The sequence below is a fragment of the Petaurus breviceps genome, unplaced genomic scaffold (genome assembly GCF_028583685.1).
Source record: "Petaurus breviceps papuanus isolate PSGF00001 unplaced genomic scaffold, PetGlider_PUasm1.0 76, whole genome shotgun sequence".
Taxonomy (NCBI): Eukaryota; Metazoa; Chordata; class Mammalia; order Diprotodontia; family Petauridae; genus Petaurus; species Petaurus breviceps.
Window position 1 is genome coordinate 55,177,585 of NW_027186473.1, and position 20,778 is coordinate 55,198,362.

Sequence of the window (20,778 nt, forward strand, 5' to 3'; positions counted from 1 at the left end):
AAATTGAGGAAACTAGACTTCAGAGGGGTAAAGTGAGTGATTTGGGAATTTTACTTCATTATTCAAAATTACACATCACTTATACATAGGAATGAAACAGAATAAGCACAGATAAATCCTCTTTTGAAGTACCTTAGAAGAGCTAATTTCAGCTTTCAAAAAGGCCAAGGATGGGTTAAGAGAGGAAGTTTATGACACATGATCACAATTAATCTTTAGAGTAACATCATTTTAAAATTTCCAGTTCTTTTATTTCCTTCCAGCTACTCACCCCATTTCCCAACCCCAATCAGCCATATACTCATTGCCTAGTACATGTCATGATACAATGGTACAATTTATTGCATTCAAATGCAACATCTCAATGGGTAAGAGCAATCGAAATTTTTGACCAATGATGCAGGACTTCCTGATGTTTCCAGTGAAGAGAAGAGCCTGCAGTCACTCAAAAAAGATGTCTGAAGTCAAGCATTTGTCAGGAGATCCAGAAGTTACAATGGCACAAAAAATGCCAGAGAAATGTAAGCACACAAACACACTGGTATTTACAGATCCATTTTATAGGCTCGGTGACAGAGAGATGCATGATTACTTCACTATGAAAATAGGGAACAGAAACTAGACATCAAACAATTTCTTACCCAGTAGTATCAAGCTACCTCTAAAACAAAATTCTACAACTTCCTCTGTGAATGCAAGCTCTCGGAGTACAAGGGCTGTTTCATTTTTCTCTCCTTGTAGCAAAAAAATCTTACATATGTAGACTATTGATAAGAGTAGCTTATCCCCAATAGTTCTGGATTATTATAATTTCTCCTTTAACAAATAATTCGAGGCTTTAAATTGTGTTAGGTGAGTCATATATAAGAGATAATAGTAAAAATTACAGTCAGTTAATGAAATGGTTAATATGATTGTTTTTACTATTATCTCTTTTAAAAGCTCCACTAACAGAAAACTCAGATATCTACATATTATAAATTCATAATCATATTTAATTACTGCATTTAAAATATCATAATTCCATCTTTAAGAGTAGATATTAAGATGAATATATAGATGGCTTATATTTTCACATGCAAATCATAAGCATCACATTAATCAAACAGGTCTTCCTACTCTAATTTGTCTAAACTGCTATTGCCAAAATTGCAGCAAAGTTCTTAGGTGAGAGGAGCATATTTGGAGGAGGTAGGCCAGACTGGGGTAAAAATAGCAAAAGATTGTTTCTCTGTTAGTGTTTTTTGGATAACCCCACAATGATAGTATCTTTATCAAGAAGGTAAGGTGTTAATAACTCAAGCAGAACACAACTTACATAAATGCAATGACAACAATATCAAGTCAGCAAACATATCTATAATTTGATGCTCACTTGAAAACTCTTTACCTATTTCCTCCAATATTATGCAGACCTATGTTCTGCACAAGGTAAGCACTCAACTAGTATATTAAATTATAATTTTCATTAAAGTCAGAAATAAGAGAATTTTCACCTATAAAAACCAATGACCTCAAGAGGGGACTAACTAGAAAACCAAAATTTCAAATTTTTAGAGCTTGAAGACATACAGGGTTAAATAGTCTGAGCTCTATAGAAGGAATTTCAAGATCAACTGTCTAGTCCTATCTTTTAATTTAGGTCACAAAGGTCATAAGTAGCAGATATAGAATCTGAACCCAAGTCTTCTGACTATAAATCCACCATATTTTGCAGAAACCTAAAAGCACCAATCTCTGTTAGAAAACAGGTTCAAGTCTTAGACTTCAAAAGACCAGTGGGGGGATGTTTGGAAAATCATCTGCCTTCTCCAACCCTCAATTTTCTTCTCTATAAAATAAAGGTAAAAATATTTCTACCCTAAACATCAAAGGATTGTTAAGGAAATCATTTTGTAAAACATAAAGTATGATATAAATGTGAAAAATACCATTATGCTTACTGATGACAGCAACATTACTGTGGACCTATAAGAACAAATTAGAACACATCAAAGAAGAAAAAAGTCATCAAGATTTTCACATTATGTCAAGTATTTAAATTGTTAACTCTTCTAAAGAATATCTTATCTCTGGGAATGTTAACAGGTGTTGACTGTATAAGAGCTATCCTGTTTTTTTCCTTTTGAGTTTGAGGAACTTATTTTGCTTTGAAAGGTCACAATGGTAATTATAAGGCCAGGAAGATCATAATATACTAAGAGTAATGTAGTTGAACTAGTGGTAGCAGGCTAATTTCACATGTTTCTAACACCCAGAGAAGTAATAATGGTACTGGCCAATGTTAACTAAGAAATCAAATAAGTATCATAGCAGACATGACTTGCCTGGAAAATAGTATAAAACTGCCAAAAACTTTTCAAATTATCCTGCTCTCTGATTCCTATTTAACTAACCACCCTTCTCCACCTGCACAAATAAATTTGCATTAATCCATTTGTAAAACGCAGCTTTCTCCCTCATGCATATCAACTTTAGAAGATCATATGCTAATATAATCCCACTGGACACACAAGTCTTCAGATAAAGAAGACAACTTACATGGACATGTTGTCTTCTATAAATAGGACACACTGATTCAACAAGCATTTATTAAGAACAGGTGCTCAGCTAAGTCCTAGAGACCCAAAGACCAAAAAGAAAAAAATATCTGAAACAGCTCCTACCCTCAAAGAAATTCCAAATTCCATTAGGGAAAAACAACATGAACACAGATGAGAAAACACAAAAATACATGAAAAGTAAATACAAAGCTATTTAATGGGGAGAAGTAGTGTGGTGAGGATAGGTCTTACATAGGAGGTGCCACTTAAGTTGAGTCCTGAAGGAAGATAGTGATACAGAAGCAAGAACTAGTATTTTCCCTATGTTTGGTATCTTTTCACATTTTTAAAATACATATTCCCAGAAAACTGTCAAAATAGCAATGCTAATTCTAATTTATCAAATGCTAACTGTAAGATGAAGTTCTAAAGAAAAAACTTTTATAATTCCATATAATAACCCAGAAATGGCATACATAATGAGTTATATCTGCAATCAGCATTTTAGTACAGCCATCAGTGAACATCTGAGTACACACTACATGTAAACACACTATCCCATAGCAGATAGTGAAAAGAACAAATGAGTGACTGACTAAGCCTGGTCAAATTTACAATAAAATGAAAAAAGAATAAGAAGGAAAACACAAACACACATATGTGAATGTGTAAAATAACAAACCAGCATAAGAAGGCTTTGAATACCAATTTTTTTTAAATTCCATTCAGTGAAATAATGTTTCATGACAGATAACTAAGGTACTGGTTTTAGATCTAATCTTGCTCTTGGAGATTACTTAGTCTACAGAGGGAATAACTTTCCAAGGCCACAGAGGTACTATCAGAACCAGAATTCACCCAAGAACCTTTGACTCCAAGAGGTTCTTTTTACATTATAACAAATTAGCCACTTTCTACTAAAACGAGTAGAGATTATAAGCAAAGAGAGCTTACTGTAGTAACATAGGAGTAGGGGGGACTTCAAACAACTGTCCTATTTAAAAGTATACCTTGCTTTATAACTTGATAGTTATCAGATGAAAACACTTTTACTGACTCAATCAAGCAATTAAAGGCTTTCAACTTTTAAAAGTCCTTAGCAGAAGGAAACTGACACTCAGACAATGTAACTAACATTACCAAGACTGAAGAGCCAAGATTTGAATGAATTTCCTCTAACTTGTGTTCCTTTTACTGAACTGCATTGCTGTAGTAAGAAATGACCACTCTCCCTACTCTAATATGCCATGATTCTAAACATTTTTCCCCAAGACAACAGCATTATCTTCTATCCATGACATTTTAATGATTAAGCCCCACATTTTTTACCTAACATATCACGCCAAAAATCCCATGTACTTTCCACACCTTACAACTTTCTCCTAGCCTCTCTATGACTTTCTGAGAGTAGATGTTTGATTCAATGTAATGTTAAAAAATGCAACAGAAACTCAAAATCTGGCAGAAATTAATGATGTAAATCAGAACTTAATAAAGCATTTGAAAAATGAAAAAAAATGCAACAGAAAAAGTCAAGAAACATCAACAGGGACATGTACATGGATCCCTTCGGTTGCAATTATTGTAAAGCCACAAAAAAAATGTTAGCATTCACTGAACATTCCAATGTCCTGTATCCCTCCCATTTGCTAAACCCTTTTCATAGTTTCAAGTTAAACAGACTAGTTGTAAAGCAGCAGGGTGCCAAATTAAAGCCCACTTTATTTTCAGAGGTCTCTACACTCCTAGGCTGACTTCCTGTCAGGAAGAGTTCCATTTCACTGCATAGCCCAATCAGCAGGGAACTTACAGAATTAAGTGCCAGTTGATATTACTTTGTTTTGCATTTACCACCCATGAGAATATTGTTCAAAGATCTAGTTATAGAGTCAGCATGGTATCATCCTTCTGACTAGACTGCCAAGCCACAGGGTGTGCTCCCCATTCCACCAAATTCCCCTTAAATGGTTGTGTTTTCAAAGTCCTAGTGTGCTGGTGAAGCAACAGGATGCCTTGTATTTCAGAAGAGATATTACATGTGAAGTTAAGTCACAATCATTTTAACCTTAAAATGAGAGAATTCCACTAAATATCATAGAAAGGTTTTTCTCATATGTTTTTATCTAAATTCAGTTAAAGGAGTTTTTTTAAATCATCATCCCAACAAAAATAAGTCTTTTTATTTTATGTGATATACTAAAAAACATTTTTTTTAATTAAGGCGTTTCTTTAAGGAAGAAAGGGCTTAGTATCTTGAGCAGAAATTAACTATGTATAATAGTCGAGTCTCGATCTTCTATATAATTCAAATTTGATGAATTTAAGCATATTCAACAAATATTTTTGCCAAATAATTATAGGGTAAAGAGCTATCAATTGGATGGATTTCAGCTTACTCTTTAAAGTTACAGAGCGATCTAAGATCTCCCATATCCAATTTCCATTCTTCAGTTTTAAACATTATTTTCAAAGCCCTACTCAAGAAGGACATAAAAAAAAAACCAATGCTAGACACCTAACCCATGCTTCAAAAGTCTTTACTTTTATTCTATAAAAGATATTGCTTCTGCTCACACAAAATGGTTTTTTAAGGTCAAAATTAAATTAACAGCACTTTTTTGTAATATGGTACAGAATGATTAAAATGGATGTATCTGTGTTCCAAGCTTTTATCTATTATAACAGTAACATTCACAGAAGCTGTAAGGAAAAAACTAGGTGATTACTCCTACTATAGAACTGGCAGGCAGAAATGAACGGTAATTTTTTTTTAACCCCATATCTACTAGCAGTGAATCAAAGAGCTCAACAATGTATTCTTATTGATTTTTCCCCTAACCAAAAGGTCATGGGCACTGATACTTCCAAAGCACAAGTAAGTCCAATATACGTAAATTAAGATTGTTGCAATGCTCAAAATATAACCTAGCAAGAAACTACAGTATCTAAAATGGAAAAGAGGCATTCTTCCAGAATTAAGAAAGGAAACAATGTAGAAATAATGAAAGTAATGAAACCTTGAGTAGATTTGGTACATGGGATCCAAATCAAAACAAAATAATATGAAGGATAAAGGAAAAATGGTTATCCGAGGGAATGCATGTTTTTCTCACTAAAAGCACTATGGAGTAAAATGACATGACGATACTTTTAACTCTGTAAATTGTCCAGAAAATTGCTCACTGTGGGAGAAACTTTTAAGGCAACAGGAAAAAAGATGAGTACATTATAAGTAGAGCTTTATATAGTTATTATCTAAGCCTACCAGAAGGAAGATGGAGGAAAACACCTTTTGTTAAATATATTATTATTAAAATGAAGAGATTCAAAACGTTAATTTTTTGGGAAGACAGTTATAGTAAAGTGCCACAGTATCCATGTAAACAAAAGTGATGGTGTTTGAAAATCACTTCCTGAAATTTTTAAATTTAGGTAAAGGTAAACAGATATGAATTTAAAGGGGGAAATAGTTTTACCTTCTAATAGTACTGAAGGTGATATATTTCTTAAAACATTTTATTATTTTTGTTTCTACACCATATACTTCTCTCTATACCTCTCTCTCTAACCCTATCCATAAAGTCATCCCTTATAATAGAGAATTTTTTAAGACCTGAAGGGACAAAATCAACAAAACCAATGAACATATTGAAAGAGGTTGGTTTTATGTGCAATGTTACACTCCTATATATTCTAACATACAAAGGAAGTGATAGGTGGCAGCAGTATACCTTCATATTGCTCCAACAGGGCAACCCTTGCTGTTTTCAGCTTTTAACATTCATGTTCAACACTTTGTGGTTGTTGTTCTTCCAAATGTCATCTCATATAGGACAATAATATTAAGTTAAATTCACGTAGCATAAATTGTTTAGCTATCCCCTAATCTGAAAGTTATCAACTATATTTCCATTTCTTTGACACTCCAAAAAGTACTATGAATATTTTAGTATACATGGATCATTGCTTTCTGTATTTGACCTCCTTGGTATAAATACTAGCATGGTAGGGACATTTTAGTCACTGGCAATTATATTATCTACCTTATAGGGCTCTTTGAATTATGTTAATGAGAATAGTATTTCCTTATTTCAATTATATATCAACAGATATTTATTATGTTCGTGAGAGTTGACAAGTAGATGTGGAAAGTGTTCCACTGACAACCATGTAATGTCAAAAAGTATACATTTACTTGGACAGTTTAGAAGAATGTATTTGATGACATAATGCTACCATTCTAATGGGGGAGGAGCAACAGAACCTTAATGTTATCAAAGGTTACTGAGTCGAACAAAAAATATATGATTATTGTATTGAATTATTTCTGTTCTGAGGGTTTCAAGGGAGAAAGAGAAGGGAGGGTAAAGATATACTAGTAAAAAAAAAGATGAAGGATATGGAAAATCCTATTTCTCATATGTGAAGCATATGAGGAGCAAACAAACATGGAGGAAGGAATGGGGGAGATGACATCAGACAGACCTCACTCTTAATGAAAACATATAGTCTGATACAGAAAACAGATAGCCTGATAAAAAAAAAATACACAAGACAGAACTCAACGAATAGAGTCATGAGAACAATTTATACAAGGACTGCATTGGGTGAAAAAAAGAATTTGGCATGACCTAGGAACTCTTATCAAAGTATTCAACAACCATGTAACTAGAGGATCTATGATGAAGGCATGTTACCCATCTTGCTGCCAATTTCTTGAAAGAGAAATAACAAACTCAAGGTACAGGAAGTAGACAGAGCAATTCTGAGAATTCCTTTTGCTTGATTTGTTAAATGTTTGTTTATTTTTCCCCTTTCTCTTGGCTTTCAATTGGCAGGGTGAGTATGTATGTGAACCAAGAATTGCTAGAGGAGCCAGCTGGTTTTCAAAGAGGCAGAAGAACTAGAGACCAAATTGCCAACATTCCATGAATTATATAAAGCAAGAGAGTTCCCAAAAAACATTTACTTCTGCTTCATTGACTACACTAAAGCATTTTACTATATGGATCTCAACAAAATGCAACAAGTCCTCAAAGAGATGAGAGTACCGGATCATCTTGTTTGTCTCCTGAGGAACCTATAAGTGAGCCAACAAGCAACAGTTAGAACTGCACATGGAAAATAACTCATTGGTTTACGACTAGAAAAGGAACACAAGGCTGCTTATTGTCACCTTATTTGTTTAACTTATATGCAGAGTACATTATGCAAAATGTCAGGCTGAATGAATCAAAAACCAGAATTGAGGTTGCTGATAGAAACACAAAGAATCTCAAATAGGTAAATGATACCATTCTGATGGCAGAAAATGAAAAATTAAGAAGCAACTAGTCCCATCAATTCCTGTCAAAGACAGGAAGAAGAAATGGTAGCAGTATCATATTTCATATTTTTGGACTCGAAGATAAATATAGACAGTGATTGCAGACATGAAGTTAAAAGACACTCTTTGGAAGGAAAGATTTGCTATGGCAAATCTGGATAGCATGCTTAAAAAGCAAAAACATTACCTTGCTAACAAAGGTCTGCATAGTCAAAGCTATGGTTTTTCCATTAGCAATGTATGGCAGTGAGAGGGGGCTATAAGGAAAGCTAAGTGCCACAGAACTGATGCTTTAGAATTGCGGTACTGGAGTAGACTTTTTTAGAGTCCCTTGGATAGCAAGGAGAACAAATCAGCCAATACTTAAAGAAACTGATTCAGGCTATTGATTGAAAGATCAAATACTGAAGCTGAAGCTTAGGTGCTCTGGCCACATAATGAAAATTCAGGACTTGCTGGAAAAGACCCTGATGCTGGGAAATAATGAAGGCAAAAGGAAAAGGGGACAGGAAGAAGATGAGGCAGACAGGGTTAAACAAAAAAAAACAAAACATGTTGCTTGGACAGATTTTAGAAGACAGTGGAGGCTAACAAGGCCTGGTTATAGTCCATGGGGTCACTGAACAATAATGGAGGGGTAAACCACAGAGATGATAGGGAGATTAGCACTAGTGTTACAAAAATGGGGATTGGAGTGATGAGGGTAGTACTGTAACTTCTTTTTAAACTGCACAGAAAGTAAGAGAAGTTGAGAAGGAAGCACAGACTAACCTGACAGTTGTGAAGGTAATGTATTGAATTTAGTAAATATTTTTTCATTTTAAAAGTAAGTAAATTAAGCAAAAAAAAATTTCATATAAAATACTCTTTTTCTGTTCTGATATATATATACAGAAATGTTCTTTACAATATTAAAGTTTAGAATAAAAATACAATTTAAACATTTTTTCACATTTGAGAAGACATGAACTCATTCAAAGTAAGTAATAATAGGAGAAAATTTATACAATGACCACGACAATGTAAAGGAAATACAATACTGAAAGATTTCAAAAAAAACCACTCAGTACAGTGACTAATTATAATTATAGAAGATGGACAATAAAGTAAACCTTCCCACCCTGAGCAAGAAGCTAATGGACTGTAAGTGCTCAATAAGGCCTACATAATCAAACAAGTCCAGTGTGTTAATGTCTTTTATTGCTTGTCTTTGTTACAAGGTGGGTTCTATCAAGAAAGTAGGAAGAGCATTATGGAATGACAATGATATCTTTTAAAAAGTGTCAGCAAAATGTCTTTAAGGGATATTCAAGAACACATGATAACAAATCACTGAAGACTAGAGAGAGTCAGGGGCGGCTAGGTGGCCCAGTGAATAGAGCACTGGCCCTGGAGTCAGGAGGACCTGAGATCAAATCCAGCCTCAGACACTTAATACCAATTAACCATGTGACCTTGGGCAAGTCACTTAACCCCAATTGCCCTGCCCTCCCCACTCCAAAAAGAAAAAAAAAAAGACTAGAGAGAATCAAAGACACAGACATTATTGCTATGCACTTGCCTGCTCAAGAAGTGCAATACTGTATACTTTTTACATTCAATTTGATTCAGAAATCAACAAGCATCTGTTAAATGTGTACTGTGTATAAGGCACTAGATGCGTACCGTGTATAAGGCACTATGTTAAGCACTGAGGATACAAAAGTGAAAGAGACCCTACCCTCAGGTAGCTTATAGTCTAATGACAGGGATAATTTCCATACAAGTTTGTACAAAATAAATACAAGGTAGTTTTGGAAAGAGTACAGTAGTAGCTGAAAAGATCAGAAAAGTTGTCTTTTGGAAGGTGGTACTTGAGTCAAGTCTTGAAGGAAACTAGGTACTCCACGAGATTCAGGAAAGGAGGGAGTACATTCCAGACATGAAAGACAGTCAGAGCTAAGTCACTGGATACCGAGGATAGATGAGAAGAGAATATAGAACATATTATTTAATTTATATACCAATTAACAATTCTTACATGTCATGCAACATTGGAAAGGAGATTAAAATCTCAATGATGGGGGCAGCTAGGTAGCGCAGTGAATAGAGAACTGGCCCTGGAGTCACCCGAGTTCAAATCCGGCCTCAGACACAATGCAAAAAACTAGCTGTGTAACCCTGGGCAAATCACTTAACACCGATTGCCCTCCAAAAAGCGGAAAAAAAAAAATAAAACCTCAATGATGCTGAAGTCAACACAAGATAAATTATGAATTTTTGTTGGGAATATATTTATACAGTCAGACTAAACTGCATCTGGGCTGAAACAATAATAGGAAATCAAGGGTTTCACTACAGCCAGCCAAACCTTGCCTGTACATGTGTTTAACTCTAAAAAGGGACTCAGGACCTAGTGATCTAGGTCCTGCTTGTGCCAAAGAAAAGGGCTGGAAGAGCCCTGACTGAATTCAGAAAACAATCTTGTGGCTTACAACAACATAACAAACAGCCTAACCTTTGGTACAATGAAATGCAGATACTCCTGGGTATGGGATTGCCCCATTATAGTAGTGTTGAACAGTATCTGCCACTTGTTCCTTTAAAAAATGAAGTACAAGCTCTAAATTATAAAGAAATAATGTTTATGCTTAGCTATCTTAATTTGAAATTATATTTTCACTTTTGGAAGCATAATTGAATGAAAAATATTTTAATGCCTTGTTCAATTAGTGGTCACTGTAGTACTAATTAAAATAATATATATTGAAGCAATCCTTATAACTATATGCAAAAAAAGACCAACGTGTAAATCATTTCAGTTCATTCATCAACATTAGTCACTAACAATAAATAGTAGAAAAAATTATAAAAAGAACAAGTCAAATTAACATACATTCTTAATGACAAAGGTGGGAATTGATTAAGGTGGATAAGAGATATATAGGAAAATACAGTTCAGGTAAAAGAAATTAGAGAGGCTAACCACTTATGATTTTGTACCATGAACATTTTGTTCAAAAAATCAATTGGCAAGGCCCTGGACATGGTAGCCACTAAGCAATTCAACAAAGAATAAAACAGATTATATATATTTATATTTATATATTCATATATATTTATATTTATTTGTTTGTTTTGCTTTTTGGAGGGCAATTGGGTTTAAGTGACTTGCCTAAGGCCACACAGCTAGTAAGTGTGTCAAGTGTCTGAGGCCAGATTTGAACTCAGGTCCTCCTGACTCCAGGGTCAGTGTTCCATTCACTGCACCACCTAGCTGCCCCAGAAGATTACATTTTAACAGACAAATATATTGTGATTGCAATGATCCCCAAGTCATCTATCTGTATACAGTTAGACCAAAACCTCATCAGTACTAATATAATAATTTGTTTTAAAAAATAAGAGCAATAATAAAAAGATGTGTAGTACAACTGAAATTAATTTAAATTTAAACAAATTAACTAAAAAATTTTAAAAATGGGAAACAGAATAGAGAAATAATGTGAACATAAGTGATAATAATTTTAGCCAGAAGTTAAATCAATGTAAACAGTCACAGCAAAGAAAGAAAAAGAGCCCCCAAAGTGCCCAATCAACAAAAATCTGATTTATATGCCAAATGGCTAGAAAAAGCAACAAGCTAGAATATAAGCTTGTCTCTAAAATTATAAGATGGAAAGTTATCTAATTAATAATCAGAAAACAATGGAAGGTAAGGCCAGTTTAAACAAAGGAGGACAAGATATCCAACTGAGCAAAGTTAACTCAAGGGCAATCGAAAAAAATGTAAATGACTACAAATAGAGGAAAAATGAACAAAATAATTTTACAAAATTGATTTTAACAATCTATTTTTTCCATCAAGAATAAAGGAACCACTGCCCCATCATGGTTCTCAAGGTGTTTACCAAGCAAAATGGAACTAGAGAGAAGGTAGAAAAGGAATCCAAATGACACCAAATATATAAAGTAGAGATCTGTGCTGAAGGTAATACAATGGGGAGAAAGTTTAATACGCAAGGTATCTTAAGGGAGGGGAAGATGCCAAAAGCATGCAAACAATCTCAGATCTCTGTAATAATCCCCAAGAAGTGACCAAGGAAATAACAACAATTGCTAAAATATACTCGGGTTCCAGTGATCAGCAAGCCTGCCTTGGGTAATGGTTATCACTAGGCATAATATACAATTAAGAAAGAAGTATATTTATTAAATATATAGGAAATACTTAATAAATCCTCAATAAATGAGTGAATCAAACAAATGTGGAGAGAGGGTAAAGGAAAACTAAGAAAAAGAAGATTACATGTGAACTTAGTAAACATAATAAAAACAGCTTTGTTTTATGTTACTAAATGTTTAAAAAGACACAGTAGATAACAATAGTTAACAGCTCAGGTTTACATAACTGTAAGAGTTTTAAGTTTTTCCTCACAAATGCACTTGGAAATAGATAGTAAAAATGTTATTTCTGCATCTTCCAGATGAAAAAACAGGAGCAAAATATTTAAGAAACTTACCAATGTTCACATACCTAGTAAATAATAAGAATGGTGATTCAAATATAGGTCCTCTCCTCAATTCAATTTCAATGTTCACTCTGCTACAAATAGTCAATTAAAACTTACATGAAGTCCTAAATATAGTGCTGCCTTTAAAAAAAAAATAATAGTTCTGGCCTAACAAACAAGTTGAATTACAATGTTTACTACTTTGAGCATTAACTGCTGAACAATTTTATTTCCAGTTTCCAAGTTTTTATCTTATTCTCTCTAAAATGACATAATAATGGGATTCCATTTCTTGGCATTTTTCTGATGTATAAGTTCTCAAACTTTCTGGTCTCAATATCCCTGATAAAAAGAATCTTGGGGATTCCCAGGGTACACAGACAACACTTTGAGAACCATTACTCTATGGCAATCCGGTTATAACACCTATGCAAAAAATTACTGAAAAGTTCAACATACACGATTACACCAGAAAGATGGCTACATCTTTACTAATTATCATTAAAATAATTTCAAAGAATATCATTAAAGATTGTTTTACAGAAGTTCCTCTAGTGTAGAACTTGAACAATCTCAGAAATTAAGCTGCCACAAAAGCTTAATGTCATCCTATAATAAACTATTTTAAATACAGCAGATTCCTGATGGAACTCCATTCCTATACAATGTGACATGAAAGCACAACATAACATATAGCCAGCACTTTGTATCCCTAAAGTGTTATATAAAAGTTAGTCTGTTGTTGTTGTTCTTAAATAATTAAACATATAGTATTACAAGCAAAAGGCAACAGTCAATATTACTGTCTACTCAGAGAATGACAAACAATGGAGGTCTAACTTTCATTTTGTAGTTGAGGAAAATGAAATGGCATTAATGGTATCTATTGATCCTCAAAGGGTCAAAAAAGTAAAGTTCAAAAAGTAAAAGAATAAAAAGCAGGCGCTAAATGTCATGTATTCAGAAACAATAAGCGGAGAGAATCAGAGAATTGTACATTTACAAATGGAAGGGATCACTGAGGTCATTCACTGAACCTTCTACTTTTATGGTTAAGGAAGTTAATGCCCAGAGAAATGGAGTAACTGGCCCAAGTACACACAAATAAGTAAAGGGGGAAGAATTTGAAACCTAATCCTAAGATTTCAAATACAGGGGCGGCCAGGTAGCACAGCAAGTAAAAACACCGGCTCCAGTGTTGAGAAGACCTGGAGATCGAATCCCGGGCTCAGACACTTAGCACCCACCCAGAAACATCTGGCCGTGTAACCTTGAGCAAGTTACTTAACCCCAATTGCTTAGGGGTGTGGCCAGGTGGCTCAGCGAGTAAGAGCACTGGCTCCAGTGTCGGGATGACCTGGATCAAATCTGGGCTCAGATACTCAGCACCACACCTGAAATAACTGGCCGTGTAACCTTGAGCAAGTTACTTAACCCTGATTGCTTTAAAAAAAAAATTTTTTTTTTAAAAGATTTCAAATACAGTGACATCTTCATGGTGACACATTACTTCTGAGAAAAGAAGAGGAGCATGAGAAGATAAGAAAAGGTATAAAATAAGAAAAAAACCATTGAATTACAAAGATAAAATATGAGTTCAGGTGCAAAAGATTCAAGTACAAAAGAGGAATCAAGCTAAACAAGACTTGTTGCTATTTGCTTATATTTTAAATGAACAGAACTTTTAAAATATTTAGAAACTTCATATTTAAAGAGTAGGAAAATGTATATATGTATGTATATAAGATTATAAAGGAAACACATTTAAAAATTGCAAACCTAATATATTTTGATAAGACAATTTAAAAACATCAAAGTAAAATAATACTTTATTATAACTTTTACTGGTTTAATAGACAAGACACCAGACAAGACACTATACAGTGCTTCTAGTTTTTCTATATACTGTATGCATTTCTGATAAATGGGAAAAGAATAGATGACCTGGCAGAAGGCTCAGACAATAACATGTGATTTACAGGACATGAATGCAGCTACTATAAGATTTATCTGACAGCCCTCTCCGATAGTGGACTGTTGAGTATCCGATGGAATGATTTCTAGTCTGGAAAGTCTACTACTGAGTAGCCATACACATTATTTATTTATTAGATGTTTTGGGTTGAAACCATTTTTAAATGATGCACTTCACAATGCACAGCCATAAATTTGGCTTTAAACCCAAGAAGGGAGGTAGTGTTATTGGAATGTATGTCAGACTGAATTAGGATGAGCAATGCAACGCTTTTATAAAGTGGCCTTGAATGTAACGTCAATTCTTTCAAAAATGATATTAATGTCAAATAAGCAGGATACAAACATTTTGTACAAGAAGGCTGAAGTAATTTTAAGTGAAACATTTCTTTAAATGTAGATGGTTTTTCACAAATGATGGTATTTTCACAAATGTATGAATACTTAGAACCTATAAGTTTTGTGCAAAACAATACTGGACATGTGACAACTTATTCCACTTTCATACATCAAAAAAAAGTTTCCTAAATATCAAATGTCACCTAATTTTTAAATAACAAAACATTTTAAATCAAGGCTATGAAACTTAACTTTTGAGTTATTTTGCACAAACTATTTTCTAAATATATCTATGGACAGACTAAACTGCAGTAAGGACTCCTTTATACTAGTGATAAATATTACTATTTCTAGGTGTAACTTTTTTTACATAGTAACAGCAATATTGCAATGATGATCAACTGAAAATGACATAATTATTCTCAGCAATAAAATGATTCAAGACAATTCCAGGGGACTTAGAATGAAAAATGCTATCTGGTAACTTTAAAAAAAAAATTGTGAGTAAATAGTTGTTTGTTCCACAAAATGTCTTTCTTTAAAAATAAAAGAGGGAAAATTATTAATTCTGTGGCTCAATGAATCATCATTGTACATTTATGAATGAATGTTTGAAAGTATAATGATAATAAAACATTTTCTAGTTTCTCTTCCCTGACACTGATGGTATTCCAAATAAGATCTTCTTGCATATTTTTCAAGTTTGAGTTTTAATATCTTTCATTACAAAAGGTGGTTTGTTTAAATATTATATGAAACAATTTAACAAGAAAATTACTTATAAATGAAAACAGGAGAAGTAATCAAAATGTGCTTGAATTTCACAAAATTAAACATCCGTAATTTGTAAAGTTTAAAATCACATTTGCAGATGTTAAGTTCTGAGGTATATCTGATTATTTATGAGATTAAAAACTAGTTTTTGACCTGATCTTTTGATCTTTGGCACGCAATCCCCTCCATCTCCTCTTAAAAAATTAATTAGAATTTTAGCAAGATGCTATCTGTTCACTTACAGCTGTAACTTGGACCAAAAAAATATATCAATCAACCTCAACCCATCCCCTCCCAATATCTGCAAAATGTCATCTTGAAAATGAAATTCATATCTCTTTAGCTTTCATGTACGAAAAGACAGTTCACTTCTTACCAAAATAAATCACTTTTGTGATTGCCACACTGACCTCTTTGAATTAGGAAAATTCAAAGTGAAAAATGTAATTATCACTGCTGGACAATCTGTATACATCTGGAGCTAATTTTTGCCTTATTTCTCACATCATTTTTCATAGTGAGCATGTATAACTGATGCAGTGAATTTTTAAGCTCAAAATATTTAGCAATTTAACAGCAAAAAATATATTTCTTTTTAACACTGAGGTTTCTTGTCTTTTGTTATTTACTTGGCTAAGTGATCATCATATCCCATTTGATTAGATTAGCATTAAACAGCAGTTGTGACATGTATGACAAATAGGTGCATTAGAGCATGTCATTTATTCCCTATCTTTTTGGCCTCTAATATACAACTATGTGATATACTAAACAGAAGCCTCACTATGCAGATATATATTTACATATACACACTAACAAATATATATGACATTTTTCTCCTATTAAAATCTCATCTTCATTTCTATAAAAGGTAAAACCTTATTTACAAAAACAAACACATAATAAAGCAATTATATCAATACAAACAGTAATTTTTGTCAATCTTTTAAAGAAAGATAACTGAAATTACACGTAACTTTCTTAATAAAAGAAAGACAAATTCTACACAGGTCTGAAAGTAGTAATTGGTAATTTTCTTCCAAGAAATATGCAAGCAATTATTTCAATACAGAAAATTGTGGAGGAGACTGAAATTTGTTAACTGCCAGACTTTGTTTTCTGAAGGAGATGATTAAGTTATGCAAACATGATTCTCACTACAGCTAGAATAATAAACCTACTAGAAACACAACTACTCGTTGGCTAGTTCATTGTAAAATCCATTAGGTGTAATCTCTACAAGTAATTGTTCTTATTGCACTTTATTGACACTGCACAGTATTGATTTTTCACACCTTCTATGATTCTTTCATTTGTATTCATGAAATGTCCATCAGCACAGTCTAAATAAATTTGGCAATATAGGCACTAAAATGAATAAATCAATGCAAAGAAACATTAATTTTGCATTATCCTTATTCGTCAGGCAAGTAAACCGTAAGGGCTATAAATGAAGGTCAAAGGTTTTGAAATGGGTCAGAACCCTTGACCTTTAGACCAATACCCTTGCCATTAAAAAAGGCTATTTTAAAGTTTTAAGTAGGGGAATTTACTACCAATAAGATATTGTTTATAAAAGACTACAAAGAAAAAGTTCAATAAAAACACTCCTCTATTTAATTACAAAAGAGAATGAAAAAAATAAGCCAATAGCTTGCTAACATGGTACATGGTTTTTCACTACATTAACATACACGTATGTATAAATATAACCTCACACAAACATGTATACAGAAGAAATACAGAATGAATATATTCTAAATCTTTAAGACTCAATATAAGATAAGAGTAATAGGAAGAATATTACAAAGTTTTTAAACATGTGATTAATCCTGCTTTTAGGAATTTAGTACGTAATGGTTCTGCTGCTATTCCCCTAAATCAACTGTACATGTCAAAAATAATTAGCAATGACAAGGGTTCAAAAGTATTTATCACTCATTTTATAACCCCTACACACAAAAAAAGAAGAAAACCCATTATTCCCAGAGGAGACAGAATGCCACTCTCAAGCTGTAGAAATAAATCTGTTTCTATAACCTTAATATTGTATTGATTTTTATCTCCTCTTATAAAAGATGACAGCAGAGAATTAGTCACCTCAAGATGGAGGTTACATATAACCTAGACATTTTTAATGGGACTCCAGAAACCTCTGTTTTCACTCACCTACTCAGATCACTAAGCACATAAACCAATATGATACATTAAGGATCTAAGTTTGGAAGTAGTTTTTTCCAAAAAAGAAATAGAATTACTAAAAGGCTATAACCTGGAAACAGTAATTAATCAAACCCAAAGGATGCAGTTGTTTCCACCTCTGATACACTTTGTAAAATAAAATATGCCAGGGAATTCATAAAAAATAAAAATTTTGCAATTGCTTTGACTCACCTGAGAACAGAGGAGCATGACCAATTCCACAACTGAGCTACTAGACTTCATGCAAACCAGACCTATTTTTAAAAAGGATAAAAAAAATTATATAACCAAGTGCATATGAGACTTTAAATGCATAAGAAGAAAACTTTGTCAAATGTGACCTTTTAAAGGTGTTAAACATTTACACCTCAATATAGCACAAAATACATTTTGCAATTTTGTAAGAAACACTATGATTCCTAAAAGTCTGAAGAGGAGAATATTATTTTTATTGTACAGCTTTTTCATTATAATTTTGGATGGATCATTGAAATGCTTATGCAAATTCATACACACACATATATTCACAATTTATCATTACTTGTAGAAATGTGCATAGCATATGCTATATTGATTGATATCATCTACATTTTGTGTTTTGGAGAGAGTTGGTCATTACACATGCAGAGAAAGGAAATGGCTCCATGACCTTTGGTTCCTCCACTCCTCTCTTTCCCTTCAAACCTCTAGCTATCAATCAAGTTTCCATTTTGTTTCCTGGCAGTAGACATCCCAAACACTCTTATTAGTACTTTGACCCATGACCTCACACTAAACCTTAACAGAAGTGCAAGTAGTTACCCATTAAGTATTCCTAGGTTTCTTATAAATTGTTTATTTATATTTTTTTCTCTTTAATGCATCATTTTGGTTCATATTGATGTGATCCAAAAGAAATATATAACATAAAGAGAAAATTGTCTTTAGAATTTTGTATCCAGAGAAGTTAATGCAAAGAGATTGTTATCTGCACTAATATATAAAGAAAATAGAAAAAAAAAATGGCCTAAACTAATCCATTGTTAACAGCTTTTTTTCAGTTTCTAAGGTGGCAAAAATCATTCCAAAGAATAAAATCACTACAGTTAAACGACGACTTGCAATTTTTAAAACTTCTTTTTATCCTTCATCAGAATGGGCAAACAATAGCATGGGTTTCAATCAGTATTACCTGAATACCCCATGGGAGTTTTTAGTGATTTTCTGCAACGTCCCCATGTGGAGCATTCTTTTTTCTTTTTCCTTTTTTATTCTCCCTCTCTACCTTTTCATCTCTACCCTCACCACTTCCAAATGAAAAACAGCCTACTCTCTTCTTTTCCATTTCTTCTCCAGCCTATTCTTCAGAACAACAAAATAGTTGTGCTAATGAGACTATTTAGCCTTTATTTCAGAAATTTAAAAAATTAAGACAAGTTACTTTAAAGACTTGTGAAAATGCAGAAAAATGTATTTAGCACAGTGAAACATGTTATGCTACCTTTGGAAGAGCTCAGGCATAAACATGTGGAAAGAAAGGAAAGAGTAGAAACTACATTTTTTTATGGCGAAAACGAATAGGGAGGAAAAAAAAGATGACAGGAAAAAAGGACATAAAGAGAAGGGAAAAAATTCCATGTGGTTTGGCAGTTGGGGAGATTATGAAGAATAGCTTAAAATACAACTAAACTGGAATCAATGGTGTTAACTGCCCAATCTAGTGATTAAAAAAGTAATTTCTAAAATACTTAGTAATGCTACTATTAAAGTGATCTTAAAAGGCAGGGCAGTCATACATTTGAGAGATCTTTTTCAGTATTTTTCTATAGAAACAACTCCCTCTGGACATTCCAAATATAGATCACAAAGTACAGTACATCAAAAACAGAGCTCATTACTTTCCCTGAATCCTATCCCCTACAATGTACTTCCCTATTTCTATCAAAGGGACCACCATGCTTTCAGTAATCAAAATACATATAAAAATAATATTTCAAACTTCACTTGACCTCACTTCATATACACAATCTTGTCAAGCCTTCTTGTCTCCTACCTTTACAACACCCATTTCTGATGCATATCCTCTTCCCTCCACTTGTAACACAACTACTCCACTTTAGGTCTTTAAAATCTATCACCCCTATCACAGGTGTCAAATTCACTGGCCCTCTATGAGTGTGCCAATGAGATTAAAATATAATTAGAAAATTTAAAAAAAAATTTTTTTAAATGCTAATTTGAGGTTTTCTAAGGCAGTAAATTGTAGCATCAATTTTTATTTGAGTTCTATATCAATGACCTATATTATTATAATCCTCTCAAAATTGGCCTCCCTAATTCAAATCCCTCCCATTTTCAATTCACCCATCATAGATGTGCCAAATCAGCATTCATAAAGAAAAGGTCTGTACACATCACTCTCCTTAACAGAAAAAACCAAGGGGGAAAGTAGTTCTAATAGAAATTTCATTCAGATCAATATCTTATACAATATACCACAATATTGCCATATAGGAAGTCTAAATATAAATAATTATCTAAAAATATAATCAGAAAAGAATTCAATGAATGGAAGTGGATAAGTTTCACCACTATATGTGGAAGGAGATTCTCAAATATAGTGCTAATCAGAAAAGATAAAATGAACAATATCTATGACATAAAATTGAAAAAAAAATTAGTACAACATAATGAATGAAACTAAAATTATATCAGAAAAAAACAAATTTGGGAAAATCTTTGCATCAAGAGATTGGCATAAATATATAAGAACAAAGCAGCATGGTGTAATGGATGCAAATTTAGCAGCAAAGTTAGGAAGACCAGCATTCAAATGTCACTGGCTCTGTTCAACTCTAGGGAAGTCACTTACCCTTCTCCATACCCCTATACGGAACACAAGCTGACTTGTATTAAATGGAAAAAATTTCCTCATTCAGGATGTCTCTACACTAAAGTCCAAAAGTATTTATTAAGTACCTCCTATATGCTAGGCACTGTGCTAAGTACTACGGATTCAAGTGAAGACAAAAAATTGTCCCTCATATCAAGGAGTTCACAATCAAATAGGGGAAACATTCAAATAACTGTAAGAAAACAAGATATGTACTAGAAAAACTGGAGGTAATATCAAAGGGAAGGTATAAGG

General features: G+C 33.1%; 1 protein-coding gene across 2 annotated transcripts in view; it reads right to left on the reverse strand.

The window, feature by feature from the left end:
• LRBA (LPS responsive beige-like anchor protein) overlaps nucleotides 1-20,778 on the reverse strand; it is a 737,508-nt gene that overhangs the window by 545,474 nt on the left and 171,256 nt on the right. For both annotated transcript variants that reach the window (XM_069105500.1, XM_069105498.1), the window contains exon 21: nucleotides 17,844-17,905. In XM_069105500.1, coding sequence (XP_068961601.1) covers nucleotides 17,844-17,905 — 62 coding nt within the window. The remainder of the gene's footprint in view (nucleotides 1-17,843; nucleotides 17,906-20,778) is intronic.